The 21,683-nt window shown below is 37.1% G+C and overlaps 3 protein-coding genes across 4 annotated transcripts; 1 reads left to right on the top strand and 2 right to left on the bottom strand.

Moving 5' to 3' along the window:
- Positions 1–1,907: 1,907 nt before the first annotated feature.
- On the top strand, positions 1,908–3,904 carry LOC103339271 (glucan endo-1,3-beta-glucosidase, basic isoform-like). The gene is made up of 2 exons (XM_008242543.2): positions 1,908–2,063; positions 2,762–3,904. Exons 1-2 carry the CDS (start codon positions 1,973–1,975, stop codon positions 3,712–3,714), a joined length of 1,044 nt encoding a protein of 347 aa, XP_008240765.2. The 5' UTR covers positions 1,908–1,972; the 3' UTR covers positions 3,715–3,904.
- Positions 3,905–9,349: 5,445 nt separating this feature from the next.
- Positions 9,350–10,568, bottom strand: LOC103339272 (glucan endo-1,3-beta-glucosidase, basic isoform). Of its 2 annotated transcripts, none has more exons than XM_008242544.2 (2): positions 10,454–10,568; positions 9,350–10,299 (listed from the first exon to the last, which is right to left on the bottom strand). In XM_008242544.2, the coding sequence occupies exons 1-2, from the start codon at positions 10,566–10,568 to the stop codon at positions 9,350–9,352; spliced, it is 1,065 nt and encodes a 354-aa protein (XP_008240766.2). The 2 variants fall into 2 exon arrangements, with proteins under 2 accessions (XP_008240766.2, XP_008240767.2); XM_008242545.2 differs by having other exon boundaries at positions 9,350–10,293; positions 10,460–10,568.
- Positions 10,569–11,921: 1,353 nt separating this feature from the next.
- On the bottom strand, positions 11,922–15,294 carry LOC103339273 (glucan endo-1,3-beta-glucosidase, basic isoform-like). Its single transcript, XM_008242547.3, has 2 exons — positions 15,136–15,294; positions 11,922–13,005 (listed from the first exon to the last, which is right to left on the bottom strand). The coding sequence occupies exons 1-2, from the start codon at positions 15,227–15,229 to the stop codon at positions 12,068–12,070; spliced, it is 1,032 nt and encodes a 343-aa protein (XP_008240769.2). The 5' UTR covers positions 15,230–15,294; the 3' UTR covers positions 11,922–12,067.
- Between the last annotated feature and the right edge of the window lie 6,389 nt (positions 15,295–21,683).

Below are 21,683 nucleotides of genomic sequence, written 5' to 3'. Positions count from 1 at the left end.
CATTAGTGATTCTTGCTTAGAAGCTGATGTACTGTTTTGCTGGTTTTCTTAATGAAGTTCTGCTCTTTTGATAAATTAAAAATAAATAAATAAATAAATAAAAACAAGAGGTCGTACACAGAAATTAGACTTCAATTTCGGATTGTCTATTCAAACGTAAATTGAACTAATATAAAGACTTCAAATATTACGTACTATTGTTCAGAAAAGGACTGGAAAATTTCACTTCAATAATCACTAATTTAGCAGAAAAGGCAGCCAAATTAATTTAGCAGAACGAGTACTTCCAAATTTCATGACGCTTGTCTCTGGAAAATTAAGACTTATTAATGTCTTGGAGCCTACAAAGATAGAAGACCAAAAGGACTTGAATCTGCACCACTTGTCTTTGAGGAAGAAAAGTCCAATAAGATGGTTACATGCTTATGCAAGTTGTACCAAAACTTTTGTACTTATGCAAGATGACCAATAAAATGTTATTTGGGATATGTATATTTTTCATTTTACAAGCGATATTAATAGATTGAGAATTTGAACACAGGATCTCGAGAACAAAAGTAACTGCACTTAACCACAGATTGAGAATCTGAATACAAAAATACAGAAGTAATTGCACTTAACCACTCAAATTACAAATTGCTTGCAAAATTTATAAAGAAAGGTCATAAAAACATCCTCAGACAAATAATTAAGACCCCTTCTTGGAAGCTGTAAATCTTTTGATCAATCATTTAGTAGGAAAGGCAGCGATAATCACCAAAAAGAACGGTGTGGTGGTCATGAAATAACTACCTGTCGAATTGGATTGTACCTGGGCGGCTTGACTTGATTGCCGACTAGGAGACAAGCTCAAGTCATGCATCATGCATGGCTAAAAGGATGCTACTCGGAAAAGATACATTGATAGATGCTAAACTGACCAAAAAGAACGGTTCTTAGTTTGCATTCAATTAAAAGAAAAAAAAAATACTTGACTCTTTACAAATAAATCAGTTTGTAAGATTTTTGTAATTTTACTGAGTTATATTTGCATATGTACGGAACTGTAATTTGTTTGCAAGGAGGAATGTCCAAATGTTATACATTTAATACCCAATAAAAACATAATATACTCTATGAAACGACATTTTTGTGAAGCCTACTTAAAGACATTTTTGTTTCAATGTAAACCTTCTTAACTTGTATCTTAAATATTTAATTAGTTTATCTTTATTTGGTAAGTCTAAGCGTTTATTCTTCTCCTAGCCAGGAGCAAATGCACGCATGGTGAACATTTGTATATAATGTTTAAATTTCTTGGATTTGTTAAGCTTATTAATATTCCCATATCTAGACAAGATGGCAAGAACCGTGTTATATATGAAATCGAATTGATTTGCAGAATTTCAATTTAGTACTATGAACTCTTATGCTTAAGGCCTATTTGTTCCTACACTCTCAATTTTAACAATTATATACCCTAAGCTTTTCAATTTTTTGCAATTTAATTCCGGCGTTAACCTTACCGTTAATCACTGAGGGACCCACGGTCAATTATTTTTGAGTTTGCTGCTCATATTCTAATTGAAAATCCCCTCGTATAAATAATTAATTTTCGTAGAATTGTTTGCATATAAAAATTAAGTTACATTTTTCATTCTGGAGCTTACAAAGGAGACATGATCAGAAGACCATAACACTTTAAATCTCCACCACTTGTCTTTGTGGAAGATTACTAATATTGCAACAATTTCTCCAAGTTGTACGAAATCTTTTGTAGTTTTTGTGGAATTAAATATTTACCTTGGAAATTTTTCACTAGCTAGTGGAGAGGAAATGCATGTAGCTACTCATTGACATAGAAAAAATTTATCAGATATTGCACGGAGTGCCTTTGTGAGTCTTTGACTCGATCTATAAAGAGGGCACCTCACAAGTTGTAAAGGCTGTGTCTTTCCTTCATATCTACTTGATTTTCGATCTGATTCGCGCAATGGCCAAGACACATTTAGCTGGCAAAAGCCCTTCCATTGTTTCCATAATGCCACTTTTTGGGCTGCTAATGGCTACCCTTACCACAACGGGTCTCTCTCTCTCTCTCTCTCTCTCTCTCTCTCTCCATCCACAAAGTAAAAATTTACACAGGTTATAATACCACACATGCTATATATGCATGAGAGATGGGAATTATTACTACGCCTAGTCCTATTTTTCTGTTTTATATTCGTATTATATATGTATATGCGTACTTTTTTTAAATACTTTCGTTTTCTATACATGTAAAGACTTGGTAAAATACACATTTTTTTTAAAATCAAATGTACAATATATGTACGTACGAATTTTTCAAGTTTAATACACGTGTTTTTATAAAAATTTTAATAATACATACAAAATTCACATATTATACACGTATTTTTCACAATATATTGAATAAAAATAATATATATTTAAATAATTTAAATAAATTATATTAAAATATTATATAGTGGCTGAACTTTTCATTTGTATTTTATAAAAAATTTGCTAAATAAAACACGTACATATAATGATATGAATAAACAATACCTTTTTAGCAATAATATGCATGCCTACCAATTCTATATTTTGTAACCAAAATAACCTTTGTCATAGCTTCTCCAAATATCAAAGGGTGCAATGCTTATTTCTCAGTGTTAGACTAAAAATTGCAAAGCCATTTCTTCTTCTCTCTCTCTCTCTCTTTTTTCTTCTTCTGTATTTGATGCTATGAAAATAACTAAGTTCATAATTCTTGATTCAGGAGCAAAGATTGGTGTTTGTTATGGAACACTTGGAGACAACTTACCTTCCGCACAAGAAGTAATCTCTATGTACAACCAATATAGCATCCAAAAAATGAGGCTCTATGATCCTAACCCACAGGCTCTTCAAGCCCTTAGAGGCTCCAACATTGAGCTCATGCTCGATGTACCCAACGAAGGCCTTAAAGACATCTCTTCTAGCCAAGCCAGTGCAGATTCTTGGATCCAAAGTAATGTCACAACCTACGGAAATGTCAATTTCAAATACATCGTGGTTGGGAACGAAATAGATCCCAAAGGTCCATTCGCTCCGTTTGTTGCTTCTGCAATGGAAAATATTCAAAAAGCAGTTTCTGCCGCCGGTCTTGCAACCCAAATTAAAGTCTCCACCGCGGTTTACACCGCGATTCTCAACGAATCCTACCCGCCGTCAAAAGCCTTCTTCAACCCTGAATATCGACAGTTTCTTGATCCTATCATTGCTTTTTTGGTGGCCAATCAATCTCCATTTCTTGTTAATGTGTACCCATATTTTAGTTACGTTCAAAATCGTCAGACTATGGGTATGGACTATGCACTTTTTACATCTCCGTCAGTTGTGGTACAGGATGGTCAGCTTGGATATCAAAATCTGTTTGATGCAATTTTGGATGCAGTTTATGAGGCATTAGAGAAAGCCGGAGGCGGTTCTTTGAAACTTGTCGTATCGGAAAGTGGTTGGCCCTCGGCAGGTGGCGATGGCGAAGTGACCACAAAAGAGAACGCGAGAACTTACAACTCAAATTTGGTTAACCATGTGAAGGGCGGGACTCCAAAGAGACCTGGAAGCCCAGTAGAGACTTATATCTTTGCCATGTTTAATGAGGATAACAAAACAGGGCCGGAGATTGAGAAACACTGGGGACTCTTTTTCCCCGACAAAACTCCGAAATATTCCATTGATTTCAATTAAGAATGAGAACTCAGTGTATCCTGAGATCAAGGGAGCTTTCGTATGGAATTTAACCATAATTAAAGATTACTTGCAGCCCTAGTAAAGGCAACCGCAAGACTTTATGTATCTGTCTAGAAATAAATGTCAATACAATGGCATGTTGTAAGGATAGCGGTTTTACCATATTTGATTACTTTTTATACCACAAGTTTACATATTGCAGTATTTTATCTTAAACGGGTTTGAATTCGGAATCTTTTCCAATGTTAGAAGAGAAAATACAAACTAAACTAAGAGCTAGTTCGTTTCTATTGCAATAATTAAAAATGAATTTGCATACGCAAGTAGCAACTAAACCCAAAGATACAATGACAGCTGTAAATTGTAATGCGTCAAACTACCGAAGAATACATAGAATTATATAATTCGTACAATCTCTTATTATATGAGCTGTTTTTTTGGGTACAAGGGTACTTGTGACAAAAGAAAATCTTTTATTATTGGCAACCACAACTTCCCTTTTTATAGCCACAATAAACTTATCTACTTGTGACAAAAGAGAACGCGAGAACTTATAACTCAAATTTGGTCATGTGAAGGGCGGGACTCCGAAGAGACCTGGAAGCCTTGTAGATACTTTTATCTTTGCCATGTTTAATGAGGATAAAAAAAAACAAGGCCGGAGACTGAGAAACACGGGGGCTCTTTTTCCCCAACAAAACTGTTATAAAAAATATATTAGTTTGTGATATGTGATATTCTGATGGTGTAATGTAGTTGTTCAAACGTGAAGGAAGAGTAGCCTTTTATAGGCACCCAAGAACATGTAACCTTCACCACAATAAATCATAAAATTAAAGCATTCAATATAGAAATAATACATGAAAATTAAATATGTATAACCCCCACAATAAATAAAATAAAAAAACCAAAAAAATTAAATAAAAACGATAAAATTTTTAAAACCTTTTTAAAATTCCAACAAACTCCTAAATATTCCATTGATTTCAATTAAGAATGTGAACTCTAGTGTATCCTTAGATCAAGGAGCTTTCGTATGGAATTTAACCATAAATAAAAGATTACTTGCATCCCTAGAAAGGCAATCGCAAGAGTTTATGTATCTGTCCAAAAATAAATGTCAATACAATGGCATGTTGCAAGGATAGCGATTTTACCATATTTGATTACTTTTTATAGCACAAGTTTACATATTGCAGTATTTTCTTTTAAATGGATTTGAATTCAGAATCTTTTTCAATATTGGGAGAAAAGTGCTAAAATATGAGAACTATGAGAGAATATTTGTTTGTGAGAATTTTCTGTGTATTCTTCTCCTTATAGGAGGTCATATTTATAATTCAACGAAAACTGAATGGGCAAGTAAATAATAAATTCATATTTCTATTTACAGTAGGAAATCATGAATTAAAGTAAATCAAATATAATTATAATAGGAATCCTTGTTGTGTAAGGAAAGAAAGTCAATGGTCCACAAGTCACGCCAATACTCCCCCTCACGTTGGTGCATAGATGTCGCCAATGCCCAACTAGTCTAGTGAATTGTGGAACGCTTTACTAGAAATTGCTTTTGTCCAAATATCCGTCAATTGATCCTCGGACTTTACAAAAGGAAACTGAATCACTTTAGCTTCGAGTTTCTGTTTGATATAGGGTCAATCTACCTCAACATATTTGGTGCGATCATGTTGAGCTAGATTATGTGCAATAGCTATTGCAATCTTGTTGTCACAAAAGAGATTCATTACAGATGTAGGTCTATACCCAAGTTCAGTAAGCAATCTCTTTAACCAAATGAGTTCACAAATTCCTCTGGTCATACCTTTGAACTCGGCTTGCACTGGATAAGGCGACCACCTTCTGTTTCTTGCTTCTCCATGTAACCAAATTACCTCCCACGAATGTGAAGTAACTAGATGTAGATTTCCTATCTATTATATTTCCTGCCCAATCTGCATATGTGTAACTATCAATATTCAGATGACCATGTTTTGAGAACATAAGTCCTTTTTCGGGTGCAAACTTCAAATATCTAAGTATCCAAATAACTATATTCATGTAGTTTTCACTTGGAGAATGCATAAATTAACCAACGACGCTCACCACATAAGCAATGTCTGGACTATTATGAGACAAGTAGATCAATCTTCCCACTAACATTTGGTATCTTTCTTTGTTAGTTGGAATTTGATCCAAGTATTCTCCAATATGATGATTCTGAACAATAGTCTATAGGTTTGCAATGTAGAATTCATTTGCGAGAGAAATATGCCTCATTATGATCAGGCCACCGCAATCCCCAAGAAATATTTGAGTCCACCTAGATTCTTCATCTCAAATTCGGTAGCCAAATAGTCTTGTAGCTGAGATATTTCATGTTTATCATTCCCAGTAATAATCATGTCGTCAACATAGATTATTAAAGTTGTTACCTTCTCTTTTTGATGTTTCAAGAACGAAGTATGAACTGAGTTACTCTGTCTGAAACCGTTATTCTTCATTGCCATGGTGAACCATCTAAACCATGCATGTGGTGACTGTTTCAGTTCATACAATGCCTTTCGTAATTTTCATATTGTTCCAGTCTAAGTAGTATTATATCCAGGAGGAATGTCCATATACACCTCCTCCATGAGTTCTCCATGTAGGAAGATATTCTTTACATCAAACTGGTGTAGTGGCCAGTCTAAATTAGCTGCGAGAGATAATAAGACTCTGACTGTGTTGAATTTTGCAACTAGGGCAAAGGTTTCTTCATAATATACGTCATAAGTCCGTGGGTACCCTTTCACCACAAGTCTTGCCTTGTATCGCTCGATAAATCCATTAGCGTTGTGTTTTATGGTAAACACTCATCTACATCCGACAGTCTTGTTTCCTCGTGGTAAAGTTTCCAGTGTTAAAGTCTGATTCTTCTCAAGAGATTTCATATCTTCTTGTATAGCTTGAACCCACTTAGGATCTTTAAATGCTTCAGCAACCTTAGTTGGGATATCAATAGCAGACAACTGATGCACAAAGGCCTTAAGTGGTTCGGACAACTTCTCAGTGGATACATGATTCGTAATTGGATACTTTGAAGTCTTGCCAATATCAAGTGAATAACGATTTGGTGGCTTTCCACGATTCTGCTGGAAAGGTAATTGGTATCCAATTGATTTATGCTCTAAATTCACAAGTGTAGTAAGAGTAGTTACCTCAAGGATATTCTTAGGAGATTGATCGATTGGTACTGTTGAGTTAGATGGAGGGTCTTCATCTTTATTCTGTATTGTCTGTAGGTGTGAGACTCAGATCAGAAATATTTTTGTAGGGATTAGGTGGATCAGACAATTGATCGTTATGAATGGGCGATTGATCGCTCTTCGACAAAGAGCTCGTGCTTGACTCGGAACTATCGATCATTTCTGTACATAGGAGAATTTTTTCATTTTCCAAGTTGCTCCAATTCTGCTCTTCACTTCGTATCTCCCCATGAAGTGTAGAATTGGATGATAGGTCATGGAAGAATAGCTCGGATTCAAGAAAGGTCAAATCCAAAGTGACATAGGTACGTCAGGTAGGAGGGTGATAATAGCGGTAGCCATTTTGATGAGTGGCATAACCCAAAAAACACAACGAAGTACACAGGGATCAAGTTTGCTACGTTGATTTTTGTGGAGATGAATGAAAGCCACACATCCAAAGATTCGAGGTATGAGTACCAAAACAGAAGTGAGGGATCTATGTTGCACAAGCACTTGTAAGCGAGTTTTAAAGGTCAATACACCAGAAGGCATACGGTTGATCAGGTGAACTGTGGTGACAATAGCATCATCCCAATGATGGCAAGGAACATGAGTTCCAATTAGAAGTGCTCTGGCGGTTTCAAGAAGATGTCGATTCTTTCGTTCAGCAACACCATTTTGTTGTGGTGTCTGAGGACAAATCATCTCATGGATAATTCTATGTTGTTGGAAGTAAGCTTGAAAGTCATGATTGACAAATTCTTCATCATTGTCTGAGCGAAGAATCTGGATTTGAGCATTGAACTAAGTTTTCATCTGTGTTTGGAAGGATTGAAAACGGGAAAATACTTCGTTTTTATTATTCAGCAAATAAAGCCATGTCATACTGTACAATCATCTATGAATGTGACAAACCACCGAATACCAGAAAAAGTAGTGATAGGTGAAGGTCCCCAAACATCAGAGTGAATTAACGTAAACGGAGTAGTACACTTTTTCGTACTCAATGGATAAGGCACACGGTGACTCTTGACCAAAATACAAGTATCACATGTGAAGTCGGAGTCCTTGAAACTTGAGAATAAATTTGGTATAAGATGCTTCACAACCAGATTTTCTTTTGTTTGCTATCAAATGGATGCGTCACACTGTTAGTCATGCTGGGACTGAAGTCATCTACATAATATAGCCCATCTCTCTTAGTACCAAAACCAAGAATCTCTTTAGTGTGAATATTTTGAAGCAAACAAAAACTCAGGTAAATGAGTACACAACAACTCAATTGTTTAGTAAACTGACTAATTGACAACAATTTATTGGATAAAGACGGAACAAGTACAGTACTAGACAATGAGAGAGAGAATGAGAGTGCAACAGTGCCAGCCCCTGTCACATGATAAGTAACTCCATTGGCGTTAGCAATACAAGTTCGTCGAGGCTGGGTAGTATTCAGAAAATCATCAGGATCAAACGTCATATGATCAGTTGCACTGGAATCAATTATCCAGCTCGTGGAATCACTCTTATCCGAAGCATGGAATCCATAACCAGTATCATTACGGGTCATATCAAGTTTTGTTCGATCTTTGAGAGTGGCCCACCAGTCGGGGTGGCCAGGCAATTTCAAACAAGTCTCATGAAAGTGTCTCAGATCACCACAGTATGCGCAATCTCGTCCATGTGTCGGGATCACTAGTTGGGAAGGCATATTTTGTGCAGCGGAAGATGCATAGGATACAAGTTTAGTAGGAATCTGGATCAGGATTTGAGCCTAAGTCGGGGTTGGGAACTAGAGTAAGCAATTCCAAGATCGCCGCTCTGATACCATGCTAAAATATGAGAACTATAAGAGAATATTTGTTTGTGGGAATTTTCATTGTATTCTTTTCCTTGGAGGAGGTCATATTTATAATACAACGAAACCTAAATGGGCAAGTAAATAATAAATTCATATTTCTATTTACAGTAGGAAATAATGAATTAAAGTAAATCAAATATAATTATAATAGGAATCCTTGGTGTGTAAGGAAAAAAAGTCAATGGTTCACAAGTCATGCCAACAAAAAGTACAACTAAATTAAGAGCTAGTTCATTTCTATTGAAGTAATTAAAAATGAATTTGCATATGCAAGTAGCAACTAAACGCAAAGATACAATGACGACTGTAAATTGTAATGCGTCAAACTACCAAAGAAGACATATATAATTATAATTCGCACAATCTCTTATTAAGACTATTTGCTCTATATGAGCTTTTTTTTGGGTACAAGGGTGCTTGTGACCAAATTAAAAATTAAAAATTTGGGCGGCGGGGGGTGGTGTGTGGGGTTACAGGTAACTTGGAAATCTTTTATTGGCAACCACAACATCCCTTTTATTGTCACAATAAACTTACCTTTAGCTAATCAATTGAAACTGATTTGGTATTTAGGCTGTTTTGTTGGGGAGAAGAGCCCCCAATGTTTCTCAAGCTCTGGGGTCTTTCTATTCTCATCAAACATGGCAAAGATATAAGTTTCTATGGGCCTTCCTGGCCTCCTTGGAGTCCCTTCCTTCACATGTTGAATCAAATTTGATATATAAGTCCTTGCATTATCAATTGTTGTGGCTGTTCCAGCAGCTGATGGCCAACCAGTCTCTGATATAACAACTTTCAAAGACCCTCCACCAGCCTTCTCAAGAGCAGCATAAACACCATCCAACATGGCATCGAAAAGATTACGATAACCGAAGTTCCCATCTTGTACCACAACTGATGGAGCTGTGAAAAGAGCATAATCAAGACGAATGTCTTCAGTGTTGCCACTGTAAGCAAAATAAGGGTACAAGTTAACAAGCAATGGCGCTTTGTGGTTCACTAGGAAGCGGATGATGGGATGCAAAAGTGCGTCATACTCAGACTTGAATGAGCCTATCGAAGGAGGAAAGGTCTCTCCAAGTACTCCGGTGTCGATGGCTGTCGAAACTTTAATTTTCTTTGCAAGACCAGCAAGAGAAATTGCCTTTTGAATTTTTCGCATGGCTGGGACGAGAAACTGTGCAAAGGAGTCTGAGGGCTTGACTTCATTTCCTACGGCAATGTACTTGAATTTCACATTGGCATAGTTTCTCACATTGTTCTGGACCCATGCATTTGCGCTGGCTTGGCTTGAGGCAATGTATTGAAGGTTTTCATTTGGTACCCCTAGCAAGAGCTTGATATTGGAGCCTCGAAGGGCTTCTAGAGCGGCTGGGTTTGGATCATAAAGTCGCATTCTTGGGATGTTATTTGTCTTGTAGAGAGCAACAACTTCTGCTTGGGGTGGTAGGTCATCGCCAAGCATTCCATTACATACACCAATTGGAGAACCTACATTGAAAAAGGAAATAATATTTTAAATGCGTGGTTTGTTGCATGTAACAGTTTGGTCCTTATCTTATAAAAATACACACACAAAAATGTTGTTATTTGCTGTGCATTGGCTTTCGTTAAATTGGTAGTTAGATTGACAGAGGTGCCAATTGTATATGCATACCTGTGTGTTGTTTTGTTGCCAAGCTAGCCACCACCAGCTGCCCAAGTAGAAGTACTATGGAAATCAGAGGAAGGCGTCTGCCAACTGATGACGAATTCGATTTAGTCATGGTCAGAAACATACAATTTTCTAAGAAATATTCTGAGTGTACGTCTCTCAAGGCTGCCTCTTGCTCCTTGATTTATAGAGATGAGAAAGAGATTTGCACCTGCTCAAGATCTCTTTACAGGAGGGTCCAATTTCAACTGTCTATGTTGTTGCAACAAGAAATGTCTGTTTATTCCGTCTTTCGCTGATGCATTTTCGTTTTTCTCGTATCTTTCGTGAGACTATAATGAGGGCCTTGGCTAATCATGGCAGGGCTGTTTCTTGGTTTGGTTGGTGGGATGAGGCTCCTGCGTTTAGATTGGGATTTCTGTAACAAAGATTTGTTATGTGTCATAACTATCGTCTTAGTTAAACTTTCACCATGAGGCCAAGCCTGCCTTCGGGTAGTTTTGTTTTCTGGTTCTCCTTGTCCTTTTCTTCGTTTCATTTAATAAATTTAAATTAAATATGTTTTAATTCTTTTAACCCAAAGTTTCTTAAAGACAAACAGAAAATACGAGACAGGACGAGAAGATGTTGAGAGATATGAGGTGGCAAAGGAGGGTTGAACATCGCTCTCACGTACCATATGAGACAAGAAAACCACATAAACCCCTTTTCATCGATTTTTCATCCAAATATTGATGATTTTATATATATATTTTTTTTTTCAAATGACAAAGTTAGTTTTTGAGATTGAATGCATATGCATTCATTGAGGTTAATTTTTTCATTGGCATAAATTTTTTTTTTAATGAAATCATCAATTTTTGGACAAATAAGAAAATAGGTTTTGTGAAAATAATATGAAACCTCAAAGAAAGTTCATGTAATTTTTGAAACCTCAGGGAATTTTGTAAAAAGACCGAAAACCTCAAGGTGTTAATGTAAATCTCTTATTTTGTAATTGTAAATAGGAAAGTCCAAGTAAACCTAATAAGGACAAGTCAACTATACAACATGGGGCAATACCTAGTATATAATTACGAAAGCAGTGCTGGTTTTTACAAAGAAATTACAGTTGGCATAATAGAATGAGTACAGAAAATTGAATGGGAGTTAATGTAGTCGTCCTTATCAAGTGCAATATAGGTTAGACAAAAAAGATGGGAGAAAAGTCGGGGAAGTATTAACATATTCCTTTATAACACCGACATCTATCTCAATTTAAATAATGTCTTTCTTATACTAACAATATTTTACTTTAATTTATTCTAAATTATGGAAAGAAGGATTTAAAGTCGAGGCAAAGTGAGAAGCACATCCTCTAAACCAACTTGACTAAGCCCATATCTGCAATTCATCTTTATCAGGCTCTTAACATAATGAGATTATAATGGCATTTGTAATGCATCAATACTGCCAAGAAAAGACATAATATTTTAAGTTACGGTAGTCTTATAAGATTATTTGCTCTATGTGAGCATTATTTGGGTACATGTGATGCGATACATGACAGCCTATTTATTGCAGTTTTATTGGTGGTTAGATTGCTAACCACAACTACACTTGCCGAGCTACTCAGTTGAAGTTGATTGGGTATTTCAGCTGTTTGCTTGGTGAAAACAGCCCCCAATGTTTCTCAAATTCCGGGTTCTTTCTGTTCTCATCAAACATGGCAAAGATGTAGGTTTCTATGGCCTTTCCGGGCTTCCTTGGAGTCCCTCCCTTAACATGTTGAATCAGATTTGCATTATAAGTCCTTGCATTATCAATTGTTGTTGCCGTTCCACCAGCTGATGGCCAACCACTTTCCGATATGACAATTTCCAAAGACCCTCCGCCCGCCTTCTCAAGAGCGGCATAAACAGCGTCCAAAATGGCATCGAAAAGATTACGATAGCCACGTTGGCCATCTTGTACCACAACTGATGGGGCTGTGAAAAGAGCATAATCTAGACGAATGTCACGAGTGTTGCCGATGTAGCTGAAATAAGGGTACAAATTAACCAGCAACGGCGATTTGTTGTTCACTAGGAAGCGGATGATGGGGTTCAAAAGTGCTCCATATTCGGACTTGAACTCTCCGTTGGATGGAGGAAAGGAATTTCCAAGCACTCCAGTGTCTATGGCAGTGGAGACTTTAGTTCCCAAACCAGCACTAGAAATTGCGTTCTGAATGTTTTGCATGGCCGGGACAAGAAATTGTGCATAGGAGTCTGAGGGCTTGACTTCATTTCCTACCGCAATGTATTTGAACCTTACATTGCCATAGTTTCTCACATTGTTTTGGACCCAAGTATTTGCATTGGCCTGGCTTGAGGCAAGGCTTTGAAGGTTGTCATTTGGAACGCCTAGCATGAGCTCAATATTAGAGCCTCTAAGGGCTGCTAGAGCAGCCTGGTTTGGATCATACAGTCGCATTCTTCCGATGTTATTTTGCTTGTACAGAGCAATAACTTCTGATGGGGGCGGTAAACGATCTCCAAGCATTCCATAACATACACCAATTTGGGCTCCTGCAATATTGAAGAAGAAATTATAATGAGGTTTTATGATCCTGGAGAAAAGTTCACTAGATTTATACAATATAATTTGTCGCTAAAATGATCTTGAATATATTCAAGACCTATTTACACCAATGTCCCTTGAAACTAAGGTCAAATCTCACATTGCTCTCCGAAATTAAAAGTGGCCTACTCACCCCACTCGACCGTATTTTTGTGACTAATTTGTTTCAACGCCAACTCCGTCCAAAAGTCTGTTAACTTTTGACTACGTGACATGGGTGTTTTTTTAATTTCGTACACACATGGACAAAATAAATAATAAATAATTTTTCAATTAAAAAAAAAAAATTAAACCCAACAGCATTCTTCCCCTCCCCCGCTTATCAATAACCTTGCACTTGAAAATGAAGTTTAAGTAGAAGCTATTAAATTCTGTTTTGCATGTTGTTTCCATCCACCCAGACATGGAAGCAACTCATAAATTCGTTGGAAAAGTCAAGTAATTGTGTAAAAGAAAAGTATCAGGCAACAGTTCCCACAGATCTTATAAACATTCAAATTTAGACGGCAGGGGTTACATGTGAAGAGAGTGAGCCCGCCATTAAAAAAGCTTGACAATGATTTACAGTCCTAAGAATAATTAGAGACAAGAAAAAAGAGGAAATATTCTCAAATGTGAGAAAGAAATTAACTTTAAACAGGATCTATGGTGAAAAAAAGGAGGAACATTCACTATTATACCCAATGTAGGAACCCAAATTATTTATTAAAAAAAAAAAAAAACCCTAATATGAAATGGACTTTAGAAACACACTCAAAACTCATTTACAATATAACAGAAAGGCTTTTAACTTCTTTTAAATTACAAAACTGTCATTTATTTTTTAAAACAAACTCAACCCCAAAACCTCCTAGAAAAGCCCAAAACACTCAATAGGGTATTAAAGTAATTTAATAATCAAAATTAAATGGTGTATGATTTATTTATATTTTTAATGCTAAGAATAGGTATATTACTAAATATCTCAAAAAAGAAATTGTCAAATAGGAGCTCTTATAGGTACTCAAAGCAGGTTAAGAATCATAAAAACTATGTGCCCTTCTAAGCCAATATAGGGACGAATCTTGCTCTCCTGATTCAACCAGCCCCCAGCTGCCTCCCCACCCAGCAGCCCCGACCCTCGCCACAAAACCCTCTGTTTTTTCAATTCTAGAAAGATGCATAATGCATCAACCAAAAACCCCCATCTTCACAAGTTCCAAGAAACTAAGCTTTCTCCTAAGAGTCACTAACAGAGACGGGTCTGCAAGAAATTCCCAAAGGAGATCGAGAGATCTGCCTAGTCATGGTGATCTCTCCAAGGACAGGTCTGAGGGACGAAGATTCAGTGCCATTTCGATCGGGAGAGGAAAGTGGGGTTCTCGTGTAATGGGGGTGCTGATTCTGATAATTGGGGGAGGAAGAAGGAGAGTAATGGTGGGCTTGGAGAAGAAGGAAAATTGGGGCATCTAAATTGCTTGGTTGATTGCTTGTTTGATTTATTGTTATTGGAATTGGATTGCAATTTCTAATTCCATTGATCATATCTGAGGAAAAAAATTGGTACAGAAAATTTGGGAGGCAGCTGGGTGGTTGAGGATTGTAATTTTAGTATTGGCGGTGGATAATGATTCATCTATATGAAATTACAAAAACACCCATGCCACGTCATCAAAGTTAACATATTTTTAAACGGAGTTGACATCGGGGGCAAATTGGGCCACCAAAATACGATTAAGCAGGGTAAGTGGGCCATTTTGAGTTTTCGAGAGAAATATGAGATTTGACCAATTCAAATTGCTAAAGGATATCCAATTTGATCGATTTTCTATGTGGATCATTTTAAATGGGCTCAAAAAATGTATGAATTGTTTCAGCCAATGTAAAGTTCTTCGGGTTTAGCTCCATTAATTAAAGATTTTATGTTAAGCATAGATTATGGACTTCTCACCCATTAAATTGCATGTATAGTACCTATGAACAAAAATATGTAACCCACTAACATATTTAAAGTATGGCTGAGATTAAAATTCCTCAACAAATCATGCCTGCAGGTGTTTGTGTGTGGGTGTGGATGCATTTGTGCGAGAGAGATATACCTGTTGTTTCAAAGGTAGCCACCAGCAGCCCAAGTAGAAATACTATCGAAATCATTGAAGGGCCTCTACCGACTGATGAATTGGATTTAGCCATGATAGTAAGGAAAAGATAGATCTAAGAAGTATTGCAAGTGTACCTCTCCATGTTGCCACTTGCTCTTTAATTTATAGACATCAGAGAGTGGCCTGCGACGACTAAGAATAGTCAATCCCTTGGTCAAGTGTTTGCTAATTAATCTTTTCCATCTTTCTCTAATGCATTTTTTGTGCTTAATTTGCATTATATTTCATGAGGGTTGCCTTATTTAATCATGGCTAAACCCAATAGTCTTTCAATGGCCTCAAATCCAATTTTCCTTTTATACAGGTAATAATGGTACGGAGTATTAATCGAATTAATTTAAGACCTCGAGTACAGAATAAATATTTTTAACAACTTGAACTAAAAGCTCTTATGTCTCAAATCCACTTTCGTACACTTCACATATAATTGTCTGGCCTCATAATATAATTAATGAACTTGTGGTGGATATATACAAGACAATTGAAGCCTAGATAGTGGGTGAGTAGGGCCAGACCAGTCTATAGAAGCTGCGATCCGTATTGCTTACCCTTATTGACTTCCAAATTTCGTGATGTTAATAAAGACAATATAAATTTAATAATGGCATGCGATGAGATGGTATTTGTGCTCATCCTTGACAATTGTATGTGGAAAAATGGGACTCAAGTTTGGTACATTGCATATATGCCGACTTCCACTGGAGACATGATGACAAACATTGTATTTGTGGGAGCGATTTCTTCCCACGAGAATATTCGATTGAACGATTCTTTTTTCTTTTTCGTCACCTCTTTTTCCCTGCAAAATAAATCCAAATAAGAGGACCACACTCATGGGGTGTTGGCCAAATGCCCTATGATACCTAAGTCAGTTCAATTGATTCATGGAGAAAACAATAGCTAAATAGGGTACGGAGATGTATATGCAAGGTGTAAACCGGGTGGTTGGAGGTGGTCAGAGCCTTGTGTAAGAGGGAGAGAAAGTGTGGCGGCTAGGGTTTGTGAGAGGGAATTTCTGCAGAGTTTCAGAGAGAATTTTAGACGTACCTCAATCCTTGTGCGTAGCCATGTATTTATAGAGGCCTCGGAGGCTAGGGTTTCAGAGGAATAATTCCGTAGATAGAAATGGATTATTCCTCCCTGATTTGGCGAGATTGGATTAATTAGGAATTTGATTTAAATCAAATCCTTAATTATGGTATAAATCAAATCAATCCCAATTAAATCAGGTAACTCCCAGTTAAATTGAGTAACTCCCGATTAAATTGAGTAACTCCTAATTAGGTCAAATAATCCCCAAAAGGAAGGAAATATTTGACCTAGGGTTTTGCTAGAATTTGGTTCCCACAGTATTAACATTGTTTCACTCAATTATACAAAAACATATCATTCCCCCATGATTTAAACAATAAAAAGTAACTATTAATTCTTTTCGTAAAATGTATAAGAGTATCTCCTACCGAAATGTTAAACTTGTTATACTTTTAAGCCTAAACAATAACTAAAACGATGAACAAAGAACAAGGAACTCAAACAATTAAAGTCCTCCAATATTGGAGTACCTCCCTAACCAACAGAAGCTTCTTATTAATTACCAAAGAAATACAAGAGAACTCACAAACCAAATAGCTCTCAAGTACACAAACAAATGCCTCTCAAACTTATATCTACACTACTCCTAAGGTCATCTATTTATACTAATAGATGACATAGGTTACAACCAAATCCTATTATACATAGGAAACCAAATCCTAGACTAAAACTATACCCTAATCAAACTATAAATTAAGCCAATGTTAGCTTGCGTCTAAGCTAACCCAAAAACCTACAGCTTTCCTTTTCCTACATTGATATCTATTTTAGTTTAGGCATATATTGATTATGCCAATTCCAACAAACTCCACCTTGGTATGAAATTTATACTGAGACATTACACATAGCACCATCCGTTGCTCCATCATATTGCAAGATCAAACTTGCTTCACATGCACTAAATTCAAGCAATGCTTGAACTTTGATACACCCACCACCTTAGTTAACATATCAGCAGGATTATCTACCGTATCAATTTTCTTCATACGAATGTCATCTTCAGCTATCACTTCTCGAACAAAGTGATATCTCACATCCATATGTTTGGTCCTTGCATGATGTACCTGATATTTTGCCAAGTAAATGGCACTCTGACTATCACAATACACATCCAACTTGTGTTGATTAACACCCAAATCTTCTATTAACCTTAACGTCCAGATTGCTTCCTTAATGGCCTCAGCCATTGCCATATATTCAGCCTCTATGGTTGATAATGCAGCAGTTGATTGTAATATTGATCTCCAACATGTAGGACCTTTTGTCGTAGTAAACACATACCTTGTCATGGACCTTCTTTTGTCTAAATCACTAGCAAATCAGAGTCCACATATCCAATTGAGAACTTTTCAACTCCCTTGTTCCATGAAGAACTCTTCCTATTTCTCATGATCTCCATCCCCAAAATCTTCCTTGGCTCATCGAGATCTTTCATTTCAAAATCTTTATGCATTTGAGCTTTCAGCTTGTTAATCTCAGTGATATCACTAGAAGCTATGAGCATATCGTCTACATAAATCAATAAGTAGATATATGCGCCTTCTCTCAGTTTCTTATGGTACACACAATGATCATAACGACTCCTTGTATAGCCTTGATCTTTCATAAACTTATCAAATCTCAAGTACCACTGCCTGTGTAACATCCCGAACCAAGTTAATTATTATTTAATTAATTTATAGAATTTACAATTTTGCCCTTGGGAGGTAAGGTCATTTTGGTCACTTTTTAATCTTGAAGGATTTTTGAGAATTGAGTTGCCCCATTTCGTAGAGCTCGTCGATATGAGTACCTAGACATGTAATTGGTCCAAATCGGACTTCCAAATTTCATGATTCTTGTAACACCCCGACTCCAATTATTTCCTATTTTAATTAAATTAAGAGAAAATATTAATTTACTCTAGGATTAAAGGTAATTTTGGTCAATTTCTTATCCAGGAAGATTTTGGGACCACGAGTGGTTTGGTTGCGTAGGTGGTACTGAGACGAAACTATAGATAGGCGGTAGGCTTGAATCGGAGATTTAATGAAGTTTTGGCGATCAAAACAGGTTCGGTGGCGGAACCGTAATTATTTCGAAGGGTTTAGTAAAAATCAGAATTTTCATTTTTACCTCACTCTCTCTCTCTCTCTCTCTCTCTCACGCTCTCTCTCTCTCTCTCTCTCTCCGTTTCTCTCTCCCGACTCTCTCTTTCTCTCTCTTGATTCTCTCACCCGCTCAACGGAAGGGCCGCACCGGTCCCATTTGATTCGTCTCGAAGCCCGATCACAACCCACCCCATTTCCCGCGGAAAACCCGATTCCAAGCGGGTTCGACCGTTTTTCTCCGGTTTTCACCGCGACGCAGCAGCGATTCCGGCCAGTTTTTCCGTCGAGTTTGGTATGTTTTCGAACCCTCTCAGTATGCTCTAGCTGATTTTGGGGTAGGTTTGGATCGATTTTGAAGTTTGGAAGTTGATTTTGAGACCTAGGTTTTGGCCGGTTTTCAATGTGAAATTCCGGCCACTTGCCGTCCGAATTGGACTTGGCCGTAGTTGAAAAAGATGCTCCATTCGTCGAGTAGTATCTAGGATTGGAAGGGTGGCTCGTGATTTGGAGATTTTCCATCGCCGAAAATTTCTCTAGACACCCACGCGCTGCCGGCGCGTGGGCAAGGCTGGTGAAGTTTGTTTTTATCTTGATGAGATCCTTGGGTTGCCACGAGTGCGTAGGATTTTGCGGATCTCAATTTGGATGTCATTTGACTATCAAACGGATTTCGCATATTGTGCGTTATCCGGGTTCGATAAGTTCTAACCGTTGGATCGTTTCCAAACTGAAGTATGTCGATCTAGGTACTCTTAGAAACCTATAGGAATTTGCGGATCGTGAATCGGAGCCCCGGATGTTCCGATTCAATAATTTGAAGTTTAGGAAAATCGCGATAACCGTACGATCGAAAGCGATTCCCAAACCTATAACCGGACCTTAGGATATTCCTTTGGACGTACACGCACCGGGAACTTGGGGATTTAAATATTTCTTTTGTGAATTTCCGTTTTGAAGTGCGTTATATTAATCAAGGGTTCGTATCTCGAAATAGGTACTTGATCGACCATTCGCAGCAGGCAGGACCCTCTCGGGGTTGGGCAGCTTGGGATTATTTGTGAGTGGACTTTGTTTTAAGCATATGCATGGTTTTATTGATAAAAGACTTGTGCATATATTTTAAATGGTGATTTTGATTTAATAATTATTGGGTTGATGGATTTGAATATTCTTATGCGTATTGGCAATATATTTTGAGTATGGATATGTATTTGAGTATGATGAATATGTTGATATGGATTTTGGGATTGACTATCTATATTGTCTATGTATAGAATATGAGAGGTTGTTGTGGTGAGATTGTGGAAAGATACGAGTTTGTGGGATGGTTGTGAGATGTACGAGTATGTTAGGTGAGTACCATTCCCTAGTTACTAGGCTTCCCACACACGTCGTTGGCAGTGCCGGTGGGGTGGGAAGGCCATGAGATTGCGGGTCTCACACATGTTGTTGGCAGTGCCGGTGTGTGAGACACTTTCCATACGTGTCGTTGGCAGTGCCGGCGTATGGGAAGAGTATGTATATTGCTTAAGTATCATCACACACGTCGTTGGCAGTGCCGGTGGGGTGATGATACTGTCTGCGCGCGTAGGACTTGTTATGAGATTTGTGAGCTACACGTGTCGTTGGCGTGCCGGCGTGTGAGCTATGGAGTTCCGTCCCGGTTGGACTACTCATCCCTGGACGGGTTAGTGTTCGAAATCCTGCGTACCAGCTAACAATCCCCCGGTTGGATTGTTTCCCCGGTACATTAGTATGGAGAGAAGTATATATTATATTATAGTCCTAGTTATATATATATATTTATATATGAGTGTTTACGGGTTGATGAGAGTTGCATATCTTTGGGAAATGAGTTGTGGATTTGAGATGTGGAGATGTATTGGACTTTGGGATAATGTGTTTTGAGTTTTGGTTTCTGAATTGTGAAACTGCATGCTAGAACATTATTTTTACATGGTGGGGTTATTATGTTGATTTAAAGTGCAAACTTTATTTTTGTCCACTCACATATTTTTGTTTTGCGCCCCCCATGCAGTAGTTGCTTTTGGAAGCGTTCGAGCAGGTTGCAAGCTCCAAACTTTTCATCAGTTGTTAGGGTCTGTGTAAATTCCTTCTACTCAACTGTTTGTTGTAAACAAATTCTGTAGATGCTCTGTTATCGCCCATGTTAGGTTGCTACTTGAGGCCGGAGGCCATTTTATGTTGGATTGTTGTATGTTAAAAGCATGTTGGCAGTTGGGATATATCTATTATGTAAATTATGCAGGTTGAATATTGTTGGGTATGAGCATTTTGGAGACTGCCAAAATTTTGGTAGGATGTCTTGGATTTTTAGTAGTGGGCGTCGGTGTGATGTCGGCAGACAGTCATGGTTTGAAAATTCGGTCCTGTCAATTCTGGTATGTGAAAAATTGAGATTTATTAAGGATTACTTGAATGTCTTGGAGCCTACAAAGATAGAAGACCAAAAAGACTTGAATCTGCACCACTTGTCTTTGAGGAAGAAAAGTCCGATAAGAAGGTTATACATACTTATGCAAGTTGTACCAAAACTTTTGTACTTATGCAAAATGACCAATAAAATGTCATCTGGCATATGTATAGATTTTTATTTTTTTATAGGCAATATTAGTAGATTGAGAATCTGAACACAAGAATCTCGAGAATAAAGGTAACTGCACTTTTTAACATATTGAAAATCTAAACACAGGAGTACAAAGGTACTTGACCAGTCAAATTACAAAAAAGAAAGGTCATAAAAACATCCTCCGACAAATAATTAAGACCCCTTCTAGGAAGCTGTAAATCTTTTCATCAGTCATTTAGTAGAAAAGGCAGCAAGCATCACCAAAACGTGTGAGCAATATCGTGGTCATGAAATAACTACTTGTCGAATTGGACTTGGACCTGCGCGGCTTGACTTGATTGCCGACTAGGAGACAAATTCAAGTCATGCATGCTCAATGGATGCTACTCGGAAAAGATACATTGATAGATGCTAAACTGACCAAATAGAAACAGTTCTTAGTTTGCATTCAATTAAAACTAAAAATACTTGATTCTTTACATGTAATGTAAGGAGTTATTTCTCTTTACAAACAAATCACAGTTTATAAGGTTTTTGTAATTTTAATAAGTTATTTTTAGTTAAAGACATTTTTGTTTCAATGTAAACCCTTCGTAACTTTTATCTTTAATATTTAATTAGTTTATCTTTATTAGGTAAGGCTAAGCGTTTATTCTCTCCTAGCTAAGAGCAAATGCACGCATGGTGAACATTTGTATATAATATTTAAATTT

This window comes from Prunus mume, linkage group LG8 (genome assembly GCF_029339155.1).
Source record: "Prunus mume cultivar Tortuosa linkage group LG8, ASM2933915v1, whole genome shotgun sequence".
Lineage (NCBI taxonomy): Eukaryota > Viridiplantae > Streptophyta > Magnoliopsida > Rosales > Rosaceae > Prunus > Prunus mume.
Note: the sequence above shows the minus strand (reverse complement) of the source record. Positions and strands in the feature narration are given on the sequence as shown.